The sequence below is a fragment of the Anas platyrhynchos genome, chromosome 2 (genome assembly GCF_047663525.1).
Source record: "Anas platyrhynchos isolate ZD024472 breed Pekin duck chromosome 2, IASCAAS_PekinDuck_T2T, whole genome shotgun sequence".
NCBI lineage: Eukaryota > Metazoa > Chordata > Aves > Anseriformes > Anatidae > Anas > Anas platyrhynchos.
In genome coordinates, this window is record NC_092588.1 from 87,902,517 (window position 1) to 87,923,325 (window position 20,809).

At 41.5% G+C, this 20,809-nt stretch overlaps 1 protein-coding gene across 1 annotated transcript in view; it reads left to right on the forward strand.

Moving 5' to 3' along the window:
* MYO10 (myosin X) overlaps positions 1–20,809 on the forward strand; it is a 163,704-nt gene that overhangs the window by 18,113 nt on the left and 124,782 nt on the right. Inside the window, exon 2 of the mRNA XM_038173950.2 lies at positions 13,300–13,398. Within this exon, the coding sequence (XP_038029878.2) occupies positions 13,300–13,398 (99 nt within the window). The remainder of the gene's footprint in view (positions 1–13,299; positions 13,399–20,809) is intronic.

The window sequence follows — 20,809 nt, forward strand, 5'->3', positions numbered from 1 at the left end:
GCCAGAGTGGGAAGAAGTGCCTGCTTCTGGGCACGTTCTCATGAGCAGCACAATCCTTGCACATTGCTACATCCTCAGCTCTCCACCGAGATACCCGTCCTTTGCGTGCAAATGCATTTCACACCCCCAGGTCTCAGCTGTTGTTGTGCTATCCTCACCAGCCTTGACGTCTGCTGGGGTTTGCTGTTGAACATTTCAGTCTAAAAGCAGCTGTGCTCTTGACACATCTTTCTCTTACCCTAATCCGGGGCAGCGCAGCTTTTCACAGCCTATGTTTGTAGGCACTTGCAGGCTGGGAGATGACGTGAAGTGTTGGCTGCAGCTGGCAGGTCGTTGTGTGAAGGAAACAGAATCTCCTCCCCATATTTAGACCAAAAAAGATGAGTGTAACATCTTGGCCTGAGTAGGTCACGTAGGAAACTACGCTCTGATTTCAGGCCTGATCCTGCAGAAGCAGGGAGAAATCTACTGCAGTGATGCTCTGGCTCTCTCCTGAGCAAGCCTTGACTAATGAGGAGAGCTTTGGTGTAAGGAATCCCCACCTTCAGATATGGAGGGTGCAGCTGTGGGGTAACTAAAATGTATAGTCTTTTGGCCAAGAAGGTAGTTTACCCACTGAGGGGCATTGAGCTATTCAGCCCAGGGGCTGTTTTGCTTTTACAAGGAGGAAGTACATGCAGCAATCTAGAACAGTCACAGCCCAGATGCATTTACTTTGTACTCATCATTTATCTCTGCGATAAATGCCCATTTTGTCAGGTACTAATGCTTCAAATCACTTCTGTTTTGTTAAGGTCTCCTAATTGCTTTTGTGGTTTAGTTTTGGATTAAATCTTCCATCAATCTGCAATACAGTGCAATGAATGTGTTAAAAAATATTACAGAATCAACTGCTCTGAGTTGGTGCTTTTGATACTAGGTTGAGGGATTTGTTTTCTCCTGCTAACTGCTACCAGCTTGTATAAACATGCATTGGAGAAAAAAATAATGAAATAAATCAACAACACAGTGATGCAGGAAATGTTCATCCCTGTCGTGAAAAAAAAAAGATGATGAAAAATGCGAATGTGTCAAATCTCTAGGTGTGCCTGTGAGTGAGGAAATGTACCACACCTTCTCGTTGAAAGCTGGAGCACAGATCTGTAGCTTCTTTGAAACGATGCTATGAGCCAAAAGGAAAGGTGTGGTGGTGTGCATCCTAGAAACCTGAGAGCTGCTTTATGTTGCCTGCTTTGGGGGTTTCCCTATAGCTGTGAGATGGAAAGGGGTATGGCTTTACAGGGTTTGTTCCAACATATGGCGTGGAAGTATTGATGACCAGAAAAGGGCTGTGGATTTTCTGTGTGCTGATTGATGTAAATACCTGCTCCTTTCCTGGGTTTTCTGGTAAAGGTGTTCCCTTCTGGCAGCCTAATGGTGGATGTGTTTAAAAGGAGTCAATATTTACTACATGTGCATTCTATGGAAAAAAAAAATCAAAGAAAAAATGAGTTGCCCTATAGATGCTTCATTTTGTGGTAGCACGACTGCAGAAAAATCAAAACACATGCTGGTAAGAGTAGGATTCCTGGAAGGAAACATATCTCGTCAGAGAGGAGTGGACTAAGCAAAAGCAGGAGATTGCTTTCCAGGGGGTTGTGACCTTGAGGGGCTGAATATAATGAACACAGTGTTTCAGGCTGCCTTTTTACCTTGCAACTGCTGCATACCATTGGTATTCATCAGCATTGACGAGGCTCTGCAGTGGAAAGCCTAGCAAAGCATCACTTCATCTCTGAGAGGAGTCTAAAGCTGATAAAATGTTAAACTTCAGCATGCATGGAGGAAACACTGCTACCTTTTATCTGAATTTAATGGCTTTCCAACTTTACCTAAAATATGTGTTATTGCTAAATTTTTCTTGGGTATAGATTCCACAGGTTTCAGCTAAGCTGCACATTCTATATTTATTCACACAGGTGTAAAGCAGCACCAGTGCAGCATAATTTGGGGCCATGTAACCTCCAGGAAGGCTGGGGTTAGCCCTGGTTGTTGGATTTCTGCTTGCACCATTGAACAATTGACTGGGAGAGTGTGCTTGGGATGAATTTCTCCACTGCTACTGCATCCTGTCTCCTAAGGTCCCTGTTTCCTTCTGTGAGGGGAAGTGTTACCAAACACCTCTTGCGACTGATTTTTCTTTAAAGGTGTTTGATCACAGTTTGAGAAGTAACCCATGACCAGTAACCTTTTTCATAGTTACTGACGCTTTGCTTTTTGGTTCGGGGTTAGTAGGTGAGGACACTTATATCCTATTTTTAAGTTATTTAAATATTGAATGGATTTTTTAATTGAATAATAAATTAATCAATACTTACTATAACAAATTATTAAGTTGTAGGTTTGTATCCTGCACAGTTTGATCTATTCTCTTTATATTTCAGGAGGGTGAGGGCTTCTTTTATTTTGAAATGCAGTGGCGTTCAAATTGTATGTGACTCACATCTTACTTTATGGTTGAGTGTTAAAATTGGTTGGGAGCCTCTCCTTGAGGTGCTGGCACACCTGGCAGCACTTCTGTCAGGTGCATGTGAATAAGCCTATGCTCTGCCTTTTAATGATAACGTGTGCCATTATTTTTGCTTAATTGGTTGTATTTTCATCAGGTGATCTCCAGACAGGTAATTTGCAGTTGCTCAGTGATTATTGTGGTTTGTAGCAAACAAATTAGTGTGGGAAGATGCTAACATGAGCTTTGCAACTTCAGGTGTCAGTAGCAGCATCTGCTCTTTTTGTGCTCGCCTGAAGCATGAGAGGAAAGGAGGGAAGGGTACGGAGGGGTGCTATGCTGTCCTCTGCTTCTCAGGACATTTGTGTGATGCTGTGGAGAAAGGTCATCCCATCTTCGAAGCATGCTTGTGAAAGCCAAGCACCATAGCTGGACTTCAAATGCAGAGGGTTGCACTGCACAAAGTCAGGCTGCTTATATCCTTGATTTTTAAGTTTTTTTCAAGGATTAATTTTTAGGGTGAATTTTTAATTAACTACTTTTCAGGGATTTTAGGGTTGCTTACACCCTGGGGATGTAGTGCTGGTTCCCTATCACCTCCAGGTGTTTCACAACCTGTGTTGGACTTGTTCAGTGTCCTGATGTGAGCCTGATAATGTCCACGGGAGCTTCCAGAACCAGCCTCAGCTCTTTTGCTGCCAAGTTGCTGAAGTCAGTTGTTGCAGGCCAGAAAACCACATTTTCCTGCCTGGGTAAAGACAGGGCAGGTATTTATTTTTCATCCATCACGTGTGCAAGGAGGCTGCTAGGCTGTGGGGTGACCTAATCTGTTGGAGTTGATGTGGCACAAAGATATTTGTCCTGGATTTGGTACGTTGCTCCTGATTTATTACAGCAAACACAGATAGGGTTGAGCAGGTGGTGGTGGTGAAAGGTACTGGATGAATCGTTGCAGCTGGTGGGGATGAAAGACCCAAGCTCTGTCTGCTAAGCATGGGGCAGCCCAGATCTGTCAACTGCTTGTGGCAGAGGTGTCACAGGGATTTGTTCCTCAGCCTGGAGTCAGAGCAGCTGGGTGGGCCTTCAGAAAGGCAAGGTACATTGGCTGCTGTGGATGCTGCTGAACAGGCTCAACAACGCCTCCTGACTTACTGACTGCCAGTGCCGTTTGTCTTCTCTTCCTCCTGGTTGTTACACCCTGCTACCTGTTGGCCATGGTCAGGCCTTACCCAACAGGTTTACCCGTATGAAGGGTCCTCTTGATGTCTGAGATGTGGCAGATTGGCAGAGTAAGGAAGGGGTTCTTGTGTTTGCAAGGCAAGAGCTGAGTTCCCGTCTTGTTTAACATCTTCATTAGCCATCTGGATGATGAGGTAGAGTACACCCTCAGTAAATCCATGGACAGCACAGAACTGGTGGGGGTACCCAGTGCAGCCATCCAGAGGAACCTTGGCAGGTGGAGAGGTGGGCTGACAAAAACCTCGTGAAGTTCAACAAGAAGTGCAGAGTCCTGCACCTGGGGAGGAACAACCCCAGGCCCAAGTACGTGCTGAGGGCAATGAGTCAGCAATGTGCCCTTGCTGCTAGGAAGGCTAATGTTGTTCTTGGCTGTATTAGGCAAAGTATCGCCAGCAGGTTGAGAGAGTTGATCCTTCCCCTCCACCAAGCACTGCTGAGTCCAGTTGTGGATTGCCTAGCACAAGAGAGACCTGGACGTATTGAAAGAGTCCAATGGAGGGCTACGTAGATGATCAAGGGACTGGAGCACCTCTCCTATTGAGGAGAAACTGAGGGAACTGGGACTCTTCAGCCTGGAGGCTCAAGGAGGGGAATCTCATCAATGTGTATAAGTTCCTGAAGGAAGGGTGGCAAGAAGATGAAGACAGCTTCTTTTCAGTGATGTCCAGTGCCAGGACAAGAGGCAATGGGCAAACACTGCAACAGAGATGGTTCCCTGTGAACATCATGAGGCATGTCTTTACCGTCGTGCAGGTGACCGAGCACTGGCTGGAGAGGTTGTGGAGTCTTCCTCCTTGGAGATCTTCAGAAGCTGCCTGGAAATATTCCCGGGCATCTTACTCTAGATGTACTGAGCAGGGGGTTTGAACCAGATGACATCCAGAGAGCCTTTCCAGCTTCAACAGTTCTCTGACTCTGTGATTTAAGATTATTCTGTGTCTAGTAATCAGCATTACTGTTAGTAAAATAAGTAAATGAAAGAACTGTGGACTGAATGGGTCCATTATTCTCTTCTCTCCCTCTCTTTCACACTTGACTTTCTTAACCTTGAAATGCAGTCTTGCTAATCCTTATAGCTCCAGATTGTAAACTGTGTCTTTCCAAAATCCTGAGCTTTAGTTTTAAGAGAATATGGAGCATGGAAGAATGGGGCGGGGAAGAAATGCTTACAGAGTAATGTGGGGAGAGGTTTGGTTTTTGACTTAAGGCTATGATCTTATGTCTATTTTCTGCAATGGAGGTAAGGCTGGAAATAGCTTGCTGTCTCGCCTGTCCCCCCTCAAGCCCAGGAAAATACTATTCATGTGTAAACTGATATTTTGGAGTTGCAGGTAAATGTAAACAAAATAAAAATCCCTCAAGTATAGTTACAGTTGTAGTAGGATTGTGAAATTTTCCAATATGGAAATGAGCTAAATTGGAACCTTTTGTAATTTGATGATAGCAACTTGACAAGTGAAAGCTGTGGTGATCATCTTGGGAGTGTACCTTGCACAGTGTATGCCTTAATAGGAATTATTTTCACATAAGAATCCCACTTGGCTAAAGATAAGTTTTCCTGGAGTTGTCTGCTTGATTGGCATGGAGGGAGAGGGGGAAAGAACAAGAAGAAAGAAGATGATGATGATGATGAGTGTCCTAGAAACCAGGAAAAGGCCTTGCCTTGCCCAGTTCTCTTCCTTGTGTTCTTCTAGGTGCAACACAGTTATTTTATGGTTGATGCTTCTTGACGTAAGAATGCCTTTATAACTTCTACCAGAATAGGTTTAGGTAACTGGCAAAAAGCAGTCAATGGTAGAAACTATCTTGAACAGGAATTTCATCTGCTTTGGGAACTAAAATCAGGCTGAACTAGTATGATGTCTCTCTGGGCATGCTTCTATAGCACAATGAGTATCAGAGAAAAACTAGTTCCATATAGTTTTTCTGTATTACAACTTCTAAAAAAATCAGTGTCCAGGTACTTTGTAGAATGGTGTTAAAACCAGTTTCTTGAGTGATGAGCCTAAAAGACATGCATCTCATGAAAATAAATGGCAAACACCAGGACCTGTGTGTCCAACGAATGTGTGTTTTTTCTACTTAATCAGCTTTTAAGTACTCAGAGATGTCCTTCCTAAATAAAAAATTTGAAATTGAGACGGAACATCCTTGCAAGTGGGAGTTCCCAGACTTGTCATGGGATTTACATGTGGTGAATGAGGAACAGCTTTCAAGCTCAGCCTCAAACTGACCCATGTTCCAGAGGAGTCCATCTCTCTTGTGTTACTCCAGGCAAGCCACTTGGTTGGTGCTTGTGAGTCCTCTCACCTGGTCTTCACTTTGTATTCTGTTCAGGCAGGAGAGGCAAGAAGAAGATGAAAAAAAGTGCTAGGGTGTTTTAGAACATTTCTGAGAAATGGCTTTGAGATTCTTAGCAACTTGTGCAAAATGAAGACTTGGCAGCTAGAATATTTCAAAGGCAACACTTCCTAAGAAGAGTGAACTTGTAGACTACCAAGCACAACTGGGTGCTGTGGATAGCTACAGGCACTTTTCTCCCCAGGTCAGTGGCAGAGGTACAATGCAGAGTAACACACTCGATAACACAGAAAAGATTGTTTGCAGAAGGTAATGATGATTTAAAGAGACTTCGGGCAGTTGTGCTGGACTAACTGCTCTTGCCATATTGTTATAAGCCTCGATGAACAGCTTTTAGAGGGAAATCTCTTCCCCTGCTACTTCTACGTGCACTCACACCATCCTTCCTTGCTTCTGACTTTGTTGTGATTATATGCTGCAAAAAAAAACAACAGGCTCACATGGATGAAGAACTGTGTACGTGTGTGTAGATTAGTTAGAATTCTATTGGTTTTAAGCAAGTAAAAGAAGTTTTTTTTGTGTTTGTAGTCATGACTGTAATTGATTAAAAAAATGTTTTTGAAAAATAAGGATGCTTGGCAAAACAAAGCTGTCATCAAAGACAAGAGCAACTTTGTTTGAAATCTGTGAAGACAGATCTAGGGCTTGTATGGTTGGTTCTTAGAACAAATTCTATGCTATTTTGTGAGCATACTGTATATTCCTTTTTAGGAACTTGGATTAGGGGAGAGAATTACATGCTACTTACCTTCTTAAGGTGACCGTGAAGGCCCTAGGAGGTCTGTCATTTGCCTGTTTCTACCCCCTGCCCCAATATGGATGGTGACGGAAAGGTTTGCAGTGGCCCCAACCTCTTTCCCTCTTTGTTCCTTACATCTCCCCTCTGTCACCAACAACTGCCTCTTCTTCTTACTAATTTGTTGTCTTTTTGAACTACCTCTCTTCCTTACAAGTTTTAACAGTTTTTCTCTCACCTGAGATGGGATGGGGAGAGCAGTGGAGGCAGTACTGCGTGCAGGACCCATTTCTTGTACGTGCTGGTGATTTACAGAGGGACTTGCAACTGTGGATCCACTAAACAGAGAAACATTGCTGTGCATGTTCCCTACTTCCCTGATTTCACATTTTGCAGATTTACTCACAGTTGATAAGAACTATTCAGAGTGCTGATTTTTAATTTTGGAATTAATCAGAAATGCCATTGACTCAACTGCCTAGAAATTTATTTTATTTTTAACATAGACTTGCAAGCACAAGAAACAGATGTCTCCTAGCAGCCTGTCCTGCCTGCCTGAGACTGGTAATGGGTATAGGCCTTCCAAATCCTGACATTGTTCTATTTTTGTAGCTGTGATCCCTATGGTGTAGGTTGGGCAGTACTCAAAGCACAAAAAGATAGTATTTTGCAAAACTTGACAAAATGTAAAGCTGAAACTCAAATCTTTCTCATTAAAGTCATAATTCAGACTGTAGCAATACTGGTAACTCTTTTGAAAAGACTTGATGGCATCGCACTGCTGTATTTTCTTCTTCCATTATAACAAAGCCAGTGTTTCCTAGTGGCGTGGAATCTTCGTTGTCCTCAGGTGCTGTTAACCATGTCTTCAGAGCTCCATTAGTGAGTGCAATTGCTTTTTGGCTTTTGATCTAGGCCTGCTGTTAATGTGTGTATTCAAGCTAAGCAGCAGAAGGTGGGGCGGGGTGTGCTCGTCCACCTGCACGTTTAAAGGTTAATCTCTGCTCTGTTTGTGTTGGGAAAAACTGGAAACTATATATTTTTTTAAAAGGCTTTACTAAATAAAGTGGCAGTGGTGTGAAGGGATGGTGTATTCAAAGGCCCTTGGAAGGTAAACATTAATTCCAGTTCCCTATTGAGACAATAATAATAATAATATAATAATAATAGTTTTAGTCCAGTTAGTTGCTTTTAAAGTGGCAGGCTATTGTCAGTGCTGCGCTATCTTCAGTTACTGAAACAGGAGGAGATGGATTCTGTTCAAGGTTAATCAACAGCTGCTGCGCAGACCTCAGGAGCAGAAGAGCTGGTGCTTTGATCTCATGTGGGGGATGGACAGACAAGAGAAACATCGAGTGTTCAGGAGATTTTGTTCTGCATTAAACTCTCCTCCTAAACTGACCTTATATCCCCTGGAAACTGCTTCATGGTTTTGTTCTGCTTTATAACAGTAAAGTAAAGCAATATGGCTTAGGAGGCAGAGCTAAACTCATTGAGGGAATGATGTTGGTAGCTTACTATGCTCTCTGAGGAAATTGTAATTAGTGCCTTCAGTGTTTTGAAAATGAATTCTATTTCATTCAGCTAGATTAAGTATGTGCCAAGATCTAAGTGCATAGTCATTTAGTTAAGTTGAGTTTAAGATTCTGGAATTTAGATTAAATGCTCAAATACCTTCCAGAGCTGGCTTTCTCTCACGCTCTGCAGAGACTTAGAATTCAATTAGTCCTTCTCGGTAACTCCTTCTGTCCTTTGATAATCTGCCTTCCCGACAGAAGACTGCCAGTTACTCATGGGGGAAGGCAGAATGTCTGGAAAGAGAGTTCCTCTATTGATTAGTTTATTTCTCTTTCATAGACCGTGTGGCAGTAGCGTACACAGACTTCAGTACTAACTCAGTATTTCAGCCACCCCAGAAATCCAGCGCTGGGGAATCCTTTTGCTGGTGAGCACACAAGCCCTGTAGAGAGGGGCACCTAGATCAAGAACAATATTCTGAACTACACATTAAGATGTCAGGCAAGTGGCCATTATTTATTTATTTTTTCCCCCTCTGGACTTTACCATGGAAGAACAGGTCTGGTTCTCTGCTTGGGAGGTCTGACACTTCATTTTCGGATGAAGTTGGTGAGAGAGATCCTACTTTCAGGGCACTTTGAGTTTTCCACTAAGTTGTTTGGCCAGGCTCATTAGGATTTTGGGGTACCTGAAGTGAAGTGTTTTCAGTTTTGCTAAGCTAGCGATGAAAGACAAGTTTTCAGAAACAAAAGAGTTCATTAATACGAAATTGCCAATGTTACATTTCTGTCTGCATAGCTTTTTTTATTGGTATGGCCCTCCTAGTGATTAGTGCATAATTTAGTAAAGAGGAGTAACAAAGATAAATGTGGTTTTAATTATCTTTGTCATGAAAAAGTTATATCTGGCTTGACTGAGTTAATAACATCTTTTCCTGTCTCTCAGAATTTACGTTTTTGAGCCAAGCTACTGTAGTGCATAAATGAAAGGTTTTCTAAATACATATTGACTATTTTTCCCTTTGCTTTGTCAAGGCCTAACAATTAATGCATTTTGAATGCAGTTGTGACAATAACCTACATTACTTGCCCTTAATTTAAAGCAGTTTTAACTGCTTTGAATCAATTGCATTGATGAGTCGACTTTTTTTACATTATAACATGTGAATGAGTAGCATTTAGTCTTAGATGATGACAGTTATTATGCAATGGGTGCTTGTTCATACGTATGTGTGTATATGCACTATATATCTATGCTATATAAAAATGTGATAATCATGCATGTAGTTAATTTATTCACCATACAACCTGGATATGTACAAAATTGGATTTGTTAATTATGGTTTTGCAATGAATTCTCCACTGTTTAACTGAGATAAGGTTCTTCTATTCTGGAAATCAAAATATGAGCTGTTTCCAATAGAAAGTTAAAAAGTAGGTTTTTGTCATCTAAGAACAGAACACCCAGGAACAAAGAAGTCATCTTTGCAATTTCAGCAGTAAAATCTGCAAGGGAAAAGAACTCAGGACTTCTTCAGGTAGCCTTACAGCTGTGAGATTTACAAACCTATTTCCTTTGCCTTTTGGAGTCAGAGGAAATCAATTGGCTTGAAAATAATGGCATATGGCCCTTCTTCTGTACGTACAATTCCAAGTATTTTTACAACTTTGCTTCACTGAATTAAGAACCATTGGGCTTTAGTAAGTACTTCGTGGCTTTGTTTTCCCCCTTATCACAGAGTGACAGAATGGCAGTGTCCCAGATTGCTTGTCAAGGAGTGACCAAGTTACCAAGTTTCTCCCCTAAAAATAAGTTGGGATCAACATGTGTGCATTCAACATTGTCCTTCCTTGGCGGGCTCACAGTTGGTATCTAAGCCCATGCCTGGAGAGCTGGCTGCGTGCTCTCTATCTCCATCCAGCAGGTCCAGAAGTCCGTGCCTGGTAGTCATTCCTTGCGCTCACCCTACAGACCACCAGGCTAAATCAAGTTGGGCTTTAGGCTCTGAGAAGTCTCAGACTTTTATTTCAGTGAATCCTTTTTTGTAACCTACCTTTCTGAAGTGAAATCAAAAGGTGGTGGCACTTTGCTAAAGGATACTGCTGGAGTTAGTGGACATTTCAAAATGCCGTCCCTTGAACTTGGTCAGAAATTGTGAAATGAAAGCGTACCTAAACTCTGGGATCAAAGTAGATTGATGCGAAGATTTTGTAGATCTGAAGACTACAAAGTCTTTGGTATATGTCTTGTCTGTAAATTAACTACTACTGAGGATTTTGTTCTCAAAGCTGTCGCTTGTAACAAATATGCTTCAGAAGGATTGCAGTGTAGAAAATGACCGATGGGATCTTTTGCCAAGGCATTTTTTATATTTTATTTCTTCTCTCCCCCAGACCAGGAGGTCCTGCAGTGTACCCTGCCCATGGACAGACATTGTATTGTTGAGCTACCTTGCCAGAGCACACGTTGTATTTGCATTTCGGAGGCCTCGGGCTTTGCAAACCGCATTGTTCCAGCAGTCTCTGAATAGTGGCTATTGACCCCTAACAATGTACATTTGTTTAAATCAAACCGTTCCATACTTGCTTTAAAATGCTTGTTTTAGGGCTAGCCCAGCCAAGTGAATGCTTCTGTGTAGGCCCCTGTTTCTGCTTCATAGCCAGAAAAATGCAGAATGCATTATTTAATTTCACTATGGAAAAGATTATTCTCCTTTTGAGAGGCTATTTTGAATTCTGAGGTTTTGGCAAATATTGTTGTGGCTTAATGTTTATAAGCGTTTTCATTGCCCTTGAAAGCATAAACTTCATGTTGGTTGTGCTCGGAGATTCTGGCAAATAATAAACGAGGTGAACAACGGGGTTTTGATTGTCCTGAAGTGCTTGAGGAACTTGACTGCATTTGGACAAACAGGGTTTTTTGCTGTGTGTTTAGAGAGATCGAATTCAGAGGTGGAGACCGACTGGCAGGGACACTCGGAGCTTTCCTCTGGGAAGGTAGTTAGTCTGGAACAGAGTCCTTTTTGCCAGCTAGGGTGACTTCAGCATGTCATCCAACCTGTTGTGATTCGTGAGCTCGACTGTGGTTATTTGCTATGGGGCTGAAGTGAGGCTTTATCAGCTTTTGCTGGTGAGGAGCCTGGGAAGCCTGAGAGTAACACCTCCTGCCATGCAGAGCGCCTGCTGGCTCTTGGGTTCCTGTGTGCAGACCCAAGCAAGTGGGTGCTATCACTGGGTTTTGAATTACATTTTCAAGTCCCCTCTCACTTTGACCACTCTCAGGGAGCCCCCTGTTTCTCCCCCTCTCTTGCTGTGGTTGCTGGTGCTCTGCTTTCTCTTTGGCACCACGCGCGTTTCCCTGCTCTGTGCTGACCCCATGCTCTCGAGTCGACATACCCCATGTTTGATCTGCCTTGGACTTGGTATAAACCTGGAAACCATCTGGCTCAAGGTTTTAGACATAAAGTGACAAAGAGCTCTGCAGGTATTTAAAAAGGAATGCAATTTGCTAAAAGATGGAACGGGGGCAAAAATCAGGGATGCTCTTGTGTGTGATCCCCTGTATATGGCTGAGCTCATGCCATTCAGAGAAACCAAGTAGCAAAAGGTAGCTTTCTGTAATCTTCACTTTGTTTCTCAGTGCTGCTGTTCTCCCAACATAGGAACAACGATGGTGTTTATTCAACATTATTTTAAATGTATGAAACTTGTAATGTGGCTAAGCTTCTGCAGTACATGTGAGCCACTCTCTTTAAGGACATAACAGGAATAAACTGTATTTGTTGTGGTTGTTCATCAAGAACCTGTACCCAAACCAACTTTTTAAAGCCTCGAGTCTTTTTTCTGTGTGTACAAATTCAGACAAGGATGATCTTTGAATGCTGGCATGCAAGATTAATTTGAATCTTTTGAATTGTTTAATTCAAAATAAAACAATTAATTTTATTTATTTATTTATTTATTTATTTTTCAGGGATTATACAGCCAAAGTCACAATCTTTGGCTTATCAGAGTATATCCCAGCCCCTTCCTATCATGCCTTTACCTTTCCTTCTGGAAAGGATTTGCCTGTTCTGATGGAGGGGCGACACGACACAAAAGCCTCTGTTCTCTAAATAGGCCTAAAATACTGTAATTCTGATATGGAACCTGCTGTCCCTGTATAGAAAAAGGACTATAGTTTGTGTTTGAGGTTCAGACCACTGGGGTGCTGCTGCTGAATATCTTCATGCTGCCTGAAGGCTTCTCCTGCTCAGAGCAGTTCAGGCAGGTGTGATTACCCTGCCCATCTGCCTCATGTGCACTCGGTGCTGGCTGTTTCTTTTCCTCTGTGCTGGATGGGTCTACCTCTGAGGGCCACAGACAGCCAAATAAAAAACTAAGTCTGCACCTACCCTCTTTCACTAGATTGACTTAGGTGTTTAGCTGATGGTGTTTCTGTTGCCTCTTTGGCTCTAAACAACAAATGCTATTTCTTTCTCACTTTTCTTGCTGGCAGATTTTAAAAATCGGAGTTCTTCTGCAGCCAGGAGAACAAGACAAGATAAAGGGCAAGGGGGGTTAGAAAACAGGTGAAAGTTGGTAGGGGAGAAGTGCTGTGATCCTAATGGGTTGAAAATAAAAAGGTAGTGAGCCTGTTGGCTTTGAGGAGCCAAAATGGTGTGTAAATTTAAACACTGCTTTGTAATTTTGTGTGTGCTAACATGAGGCACATGACTCAGTGAATTAGCCCCAGCTGTTCATGCTGGCATTTAGGCACTTCTATTAAAAACAAACCAAAACTACTCCTGTGTTTGCGTACTTTACTTATGGCAGAAGATGACAACTACTTGCTGAAAGATTATTTTATTTCTCACTTACTTATTTTGCAAGTGAGCTTGCTTGCAGCTAGCTTGCTTTCCTTTTATTTTCTTGAGTTTTCAGTTATGCCATCTATAACTCTATTTTTTTTATTCTAGGGGTCTCGTGTCTGGTTACGAGAAAATAATCAGCATTATCCAAGTACTGTTCATTCCTGTGCGGAAGGAGTTGTCGTGTTCAGGACAGACTATGGCCAGGTACGTGCATTGGCTCCTATTTACATTCTCCTTTCTACCACTCTGTGGAAAAGAAACAATTCTGCCTAACAGGGAGGACAGGAGAATGTAAAAGTCTAAGGCGCATGAATAGAAGCATGCATTTTATATGACTTGAATGTGGAACTTTGGTTTCAGTCGTGTTGTCCATTGCATATGGACAGCTGGTCAGCTGCTACAGCCGTGTCTGACAGAGCTGAAGGTCTGAGAGCCATGTCCAGGAAGTTACTTACATCCCAGAGGCTCCGTCCTGCTTGCTTAGGTTACCTGGGCTGTTGCAAGCAGCGTGTGGTCTGCTGTGGTAGCATACCACTGGCTGCCAGCTGGGGAAGGAGGCTGGTGGGCAACTTCTGTTCTCTCCTTCCTCTCCCCCTTTTTTTTTCTTTTCTCTTTGGCCAGAAGAAGGCAGAACAAGCCCTGCCAGTTGCTGACAGCATGGCAATGCTCTGCTTTCTCACTCACTTTTCATTTATCTGTTTATTCTGCTCTTTATCAGGCCACAGTTTATCCAGACCTCCATTCTTGCAGCTTCCTTGAAGAAAGTACAGTGGAATTCACATTTTAGATTAAGACTCAGATACAAACAGTTACACTGGTGCAGATATCAGAGTCAGAACGCTGTCTTTGACTTTTGGAGGGTGCTCCCTCCTCAGTTTTGCTTCCTTTTTTCTTAGTTATTTGTACCAGATGGAGGTAGCTTCAGGTAATGAACAAGGCAGAGGAAAGTTTGATAGTATGGAAAACATGCTACCTTTTCTTGCTGCCTTCACTTAATGTTTTTCTGAGTGACAAAGACAGAAAAGCATTTCATTCAGAACCAGAGAACCCCTACTTTTCTCACATGCCTTTTTGCAGACAGGAAAGGAACTAGACAGAATCGGTGTTTTTTGATGGGCAAGATATAGGTTAAATAGAGGGAGTGCAGAAAATGGGATTGTTAGTCACACAAAATGTCTTGAGGCTGGTCTCAACTGAGGCAGGAGGACCTCCTCAAACAAGATGAACTGAACAGAAGATGCTTGTTGATAGAGGCACGCAGAGCTGCCTAACTGGTAGCAATACTAGGCTGTGTTGGATTCAGATTGTCTTTCCTTCATGAAAGAAGGTGGTAGACAAGCGGTGATAGCCAGGTTGTAGAAAGCTGAAGGACCAGTATAACACACTCCAGGTTACTAGGTGTCTTGGATTGGTGACCCAGAGACATACAATACAGGGGAAGATGTCCACAAAGAAACTACTGCTAGATGCAAAGCCTCCTTCCAGGACAAGAAGGTGCCTTTGTGTGTGTTGGTGTGTTCTCAGTGTGATGCATGTTAAGTTGTGCATTTGTTTGCTCAGGTTTGGGAAGTTGCATATTTACAGTTTACCCTCAACATGCTCTACTGAAATTTGAGGCCCCATGAAGTGCAGATGCTGAGACTGTTTCTTCTGTTGTTTGTGAATAAAGAAGGATCTTCCATATTAAGGCATTGTAGTTACATTTTGTTTTGCTGTGCATGTTGTTACAGTATCATATGCTCCAAGCCACTATCTTCACTAGGCACCTCATTTAAACATAAGCCCTAGTTGGAGTGACACAAAAGTTTCAGAGGTGCTACCTATAGTTTTTCACAGAATTTTATAGATGGACACCTGACTGTGAAGAACCTGTCTTTTAGAAGTGGTTCATGATGTCGACATGACAGTCCTTGTACTATGGGAACTGCAGGTGACGGCTTGCATTGGTGCCCTAACATGCCGTGGCAGAGCTAATATCAGCATCTATGAGTGGCCAAGCTGCTTGCTAGCTGCCTTGTATACATGCATTATGTGTACTGTTGCCTTTCCATGGTGTACAGAATGCAGGCTGAAAACTCAGGTAATTTGGGAGAAGACTCAAGTCACTACCGTAATACAAACTAACTGATTCCATTTACTTAGAAAAGTGGTGTTTACAGCATTAACATAAGAGAAAAAGCAAAAAGTTTGTCCTGCTTGTTTTAAGAGCAGGTGTCATGCTATGCTGTGAAACATCCAAAGACATAAGGAGCACACCTCAGAACCAGTGCATGGCACTTAATGTTGCCAGTGGGTCTGAGCCAACTGTGCTCCAACTAAGGGCAAATCAGCAATTCACTGCATTTTTAACTTTAATACTTTTCAAGGCTTATGCTTTCAAGGGTGCACCCTGAATTTACAGGAAATGTGCCAGCTGACATCAGTGCCAATTAATACTGTTCCTCCCACTGCTTTCTGAAGTGTCTTTGGAATATCCCGCCCTTGCTGCTGGGTTACCTGTGTGCTGCAGAAGGCAGCAGGCATGAGACGTGAATCTTAGGTGACACCTGATGATGACCTCTGATGGCTTTGTGATCTCCTGCAATGCTATCCTTCATTTTAAAGAAGGAGGCAGGGCAAGTGAGGGGTGAGATTGAGGAAGTGTGGGGTGATGATGATTTTTTGAAGGGTAGCCAGCATCTTGATTCCCAGACCCTTCCAAGAAGCAATTGTACTCAAGTCTAATGACAAACTGATGAAAGTGTTGGGGCCTTATCAAAGCGCAGCACTGTAGTTAATCTTCTCTAATTCAGTAGCTTCTGTTAGGATTTTCAGTTCTCACCTTTCTTTTTTGGATTAATTCTCAAGATGGGATTTGCTGGGCAGTGGGACTAGGAAAGCATGTTTACTAGATCTGTGCTCTGAGCTTATTTGTATAAACTTGGGTTTCAACTCTTTGCCAGCATCAGTTTGCAGAACAGTGGAAAGACATCATACCAGAATACGTTACTTCTGAATTTCTGCTTTTTGTTATAAATGGTGGAAATAAATTTGCAACAAAAACCTGTGGCATACAGTAGTGAACTGGAGGAGTGTTGGTTGTAAGTAATGCTCCTGAATGCAAATATTCATGTGTAGACTACACCATACTGTTCAGCGTTAAACAAGTTGCATATCAGGTTTTGGATCACTTCTTGATAATCACATGCTAATATAATTATTCCTTGAGCAAGACTAATTATCCTAGTGGTACCTGTGTGTTGAAGTTGAGCAGTTCATTTGTTAATCATTGTTAAAGACTGTTGTGATACTGTTTGCTGCTGCCGTCATCCTCTGTGATTTGATGGGCTTGAGTGGAATATCTGCTACATGTGATGTGATACTAAAAAAGGAATTTTGGGTTGGAGGTTTGGGGTTTCCTTCAGCAAATAGCTATGAAACAGTCTCATCCCTTTATGAAAGAAAGGAAAATGTGGCACTTCACTGAGGTAGATGAAAGCCTACTTAAATAAAGGGAGGAGAAAAAGTAGATCAAGGCTATGTTTCAATTCTGTGGCCCAACATGTTGGAGTGGGAGGTGAAAGCTGTAAAATCCCTCTCTTCCATGACATTGGCCAGTAGCTGGCTCTGGAGTGCCTCTGCCATATCTACTGAAGGCTGGCTTTCACAATGATGACTGCAATGAGTCAAGACAGTGTGATGAGTGGACAATTCAGTGTGAATGTTTTTCTCTTTCTAAGCACCCCCCAGATGCTTTCCAGAAGAGAAGACTACTGTATTAATTTGCCGTTTAGTGGGTTCATCGTTTTTTCTTTATTTTCTTGTTCCACTAGTGTGTGTGTGTAGAAAGGTGGTAAATGACTGTGCCTGAAGTTTTGGTAACATCATGCCTGTGAATGTGTGAAGTATGTCAGTGCAATGTATGAATACTCAGATTTTTTATTTTTTTATTTTTTTAAAAAAGGCACCCTAAACTTTCCTTGCTTGTGTATGTGGTGCATATATATATATATATATATATATATATATAAAAAGATGTCATTGCAGGTATTGCAGCTTCTTTCATCTTCATGGGTATTTTTATCTCTATTTTTAAGCTTAAAAGTTATTTTTTAAGGATGTATTCACAGTACAGCAGACATTTCCTCATTGCCATATTCTATAAATTTTTAATGAAGCTGTGTGAGCTTATAAAGTACTCAAGTGAATGTTAAAGAAAATGCTGAAAGCCCTGCTGTCGCTGTATGCTTTGTTTGAAATGCCTTACTTGCACATGTTCAGTAGAGTGCCAGTGATTCTGAGGGGAAAAACTCATTCAATTTTTTTCTCCTTTTTTTTTTTTTTTTGTTTTCAAATAACATGAACTTTACCTTATTTCAAATAAAATCCTAATATTTAGTTTACCCTTATATGAAGGAGGACTGTGTTGTTGTCTTAACTTGTACAGATGCACTTGAAACTGTCCCCAAGGAAAGCATAGATATTAAATATAAAAAGTTTGGGGTGTACGATATCTATCAGCAGAGCTTTGTTGAGTTGTGTGGCATTAATTCCAATAATATCTTTCTGGTCTCCTAATGAGGACTCCATTTTTTCTTCTGTTTCAACATCAAAACATATAGGCAAAAAGTGTAAAGAAATGTATAGTCAGAATTCCCTTTGTTTAAGTAGTAATTGTGGTTTGTCTTAGCAACACTGTGTCAATGATGGTGAGTTTTTGGACTTTCAGAACAGCACCTAATGGCACACATTTTAAATAACATTGATTCCCTTCAATGGAGATGTTATAGCTATAAATTTAAGACACAACGTGTGTAGGGGAAATCTGTTGTGAAGAAATTCATACAAGGGAAGTAAAAGTTCAACCAATTGCTGCAATCTATGTAGTCTGACATTGAAATTTAAGAATACTTAATTGCATACCTGCTTAGTTGACCGAGAGGAACTTTTAAATTAAATGTGTTATAAATAGAAGCAGCTGGGCTGTAATATCCTAAAAATGTAGGTTATTTAGAAACAGATGTCAGATTTCACCAGTAGAGACTTTGTCAGTTAAAACAGCTTTCTGTGAACTTCCTTTACAATGAAGCCCTTCATGGAACGGTGTTATGTCAGCAAACTCAGCACTGCTCAGTATCCTCTGCTTCAAATAAGAGGCACCTGTAAGTGGTTTGATCAGCAACAAAAGTATTTTTTCCTGTGTATTTAACTTAATACGGCTCTTCAGGGGCATTTCGGCATTGCAGGAATGGGGAGACTACAGGTGTTCCTTGTTAAACACAACTCAAGTATGTTTTCCATGGCGGCTGTCACCTTTTTTTTCCCCTTCTGGTTTGAGGGCTTGAAGAGTTTCTCATTATGACTTCCATTCAGAAAAGTTACTTTTCAGATTTGATTGAGCTTTTTTTTTAAAAAAAACAAAAACAAAAACAAAAAACAAAAGACTTGGTTTTGGGGTTCTTTTCCTTTGTTTTCTTAAGTTAATGACAGGATTCTGTTGAAGTTACCCAGTGATTATTCCAGTAGAATTTGTTCTCATATTTAGAAAAAGTTATGGGGAGAAAAATAAAAGAAAAAAAAAACAAAACCAACAAACACACCCCACAAACCTGCAGGCAAATGGTTAAGCACTTCTCATAAGTACTCTTTTCTTTGCCTTGTGTCCTTTCTCACCCATATTTGGGACCGTTGAGCTGGTTTTTGAGACTGAGTAGTCCTTTTAAACAAGAGTCTTCCGTTCATATTCACAGGGCATGAATAACTCCACTGAAGTTACTTGGCTTAAGCTGCTGAAGTCAGTAGGAGTGTTTATCAGTAAGCGCTGTGTTTGGCTGTGTAGGTTCATGGGATCAGGCGTCTGAGAAGTAAATCCTTCTGGACAAGGATTTTCTTAGTTATCATTGAAAGACGTCGTGCTTGCTTCTAGCTCTTCCATGTGAAGATTTGACAGTATTTCCAAACAGAGTTGTTCTTTTTACTTTTTCCTGAATTCAATATCTATTACCCTTGAAATACACCCTTACAAGGGAGCATTTTAAAGAAGTCCTTTGTGCTTTTCTTTGTATATACAGTGTCTTAAGAAAAATACACAAATACATGCAGTGAACTTTGGTATTGGCTGGTTTTAGTGCTAAATAAATCAATCTCTTTCTGGAAAATTATGAATACATTTCTGCTTTTTAATTCAATGGCACTAAGAAAGATTTGTGGTTACTGGTACTGTGTCGTTTGTGCACGTTTGGGACAGCAGATCCCCTGCCTCCAGGGTATGGGGTGAATTCCAAATTCAGCAGCTTTGTATCAGGAAATTGGATTCCATCTGTCTAAACATCATAAAGCGCATATTATCCTGTAGTTAGTTATATTTGGCTTAGCTGCAGTAATTCTCCCGATTATTTCTAGTATACATAAAAAGTGTGGTACTCTGGCTATCTGGATGTTGTTGTCTTGGGCTACTTTGGGGCAGGAGGGGTGTTGTTACTGTTGTTTTTTAAGGGGTGTGCATGGGAATGTGGAAGGAGTGGTGGTGATGTGGGGTTAGGGAGCAGCCGAAGTCAGCCGGAGCGCCTCTTGGTGCTCTGGGTTTATCCTCTGTGGAGAAGTGTTTACATCTTCATGCAGGGCGTCAGCGTTCGGCCTTTCTTGCTGCAAGCATCTGTTGACACACGTGTAAACATGGCTGGAGGCAGATGCAAGCTGGGTGCTGCCAGGCCTCAGGGAGGCTGAGCCAGGCAGCATGGCCTCGGGGAGGCCCCCTCTGTCCATCTGTCCCCAGCCTGGCCATCAGGCTGCTAGGTGGGGCAGCTTGGGGTCCGTGGCTTCCTCCTACACCGCACATCGTGGGCCATGACCAAAGCCCCTCCATGTCCAGCAGGGGCTCAGTGCAGGTGTAGGCCTTGCAGCTGAATGTTTTCCTTCATAGAAGTGCTTCCTCAAAACATGAAGCATTACTTAAAAATATTTCATCACTGACTCAGACTAAATCACTTGTAAATTGAACATTTTTTTTCCTGATGCATCATCTTACTTTTTTTTTTAAGTACCAGCTAATTGGAGAAATTACTAGTTTGGGTTTCATAAATTTTCCAAAATATTGGGGAATGCCTCTTTGCTTTAACCTTGACATGTTAAAAAGGCAATTCACACTACTCAAAAAAAAAACAAAAAACATTATCTTTAGTAGAAGACTTTTTTCTGAATTCAGGAGTCAATTCAGATTGCCTTTATATCTTCTTGATATCAAGAGAAATATTTTTATATGATTGTTATTCTCTGAGTATTTGTTAAAGGGCAATAGGGAAGAGTCTTTTTCTGTGTGTTTGTCGAACTACTGTGTATTTATTGCATAAAAATACAGAGCAGGTTTATAAAATGTCTTCTAAGATGTGTTGCACATGTGCTGTCCTTACTTTTTTCCTGTTGCTTGCCTTTCTGCCAAAACCACTATCAGTTTGATTAATTCCAGGAAGGGGAAAGTTTTAATCCTGAAGTGAGATATTTTAAAATAAAGGATGAATCAAAAATAAAAATAAAAAATTGGCTGCTAGATCAAGTTGATTGTATTATTCCTGCAGAATTAACATTCAAGCTACCAGTGCATAGCCACTTTTTGTCAGAAATCAGGGAGATTGAAAGT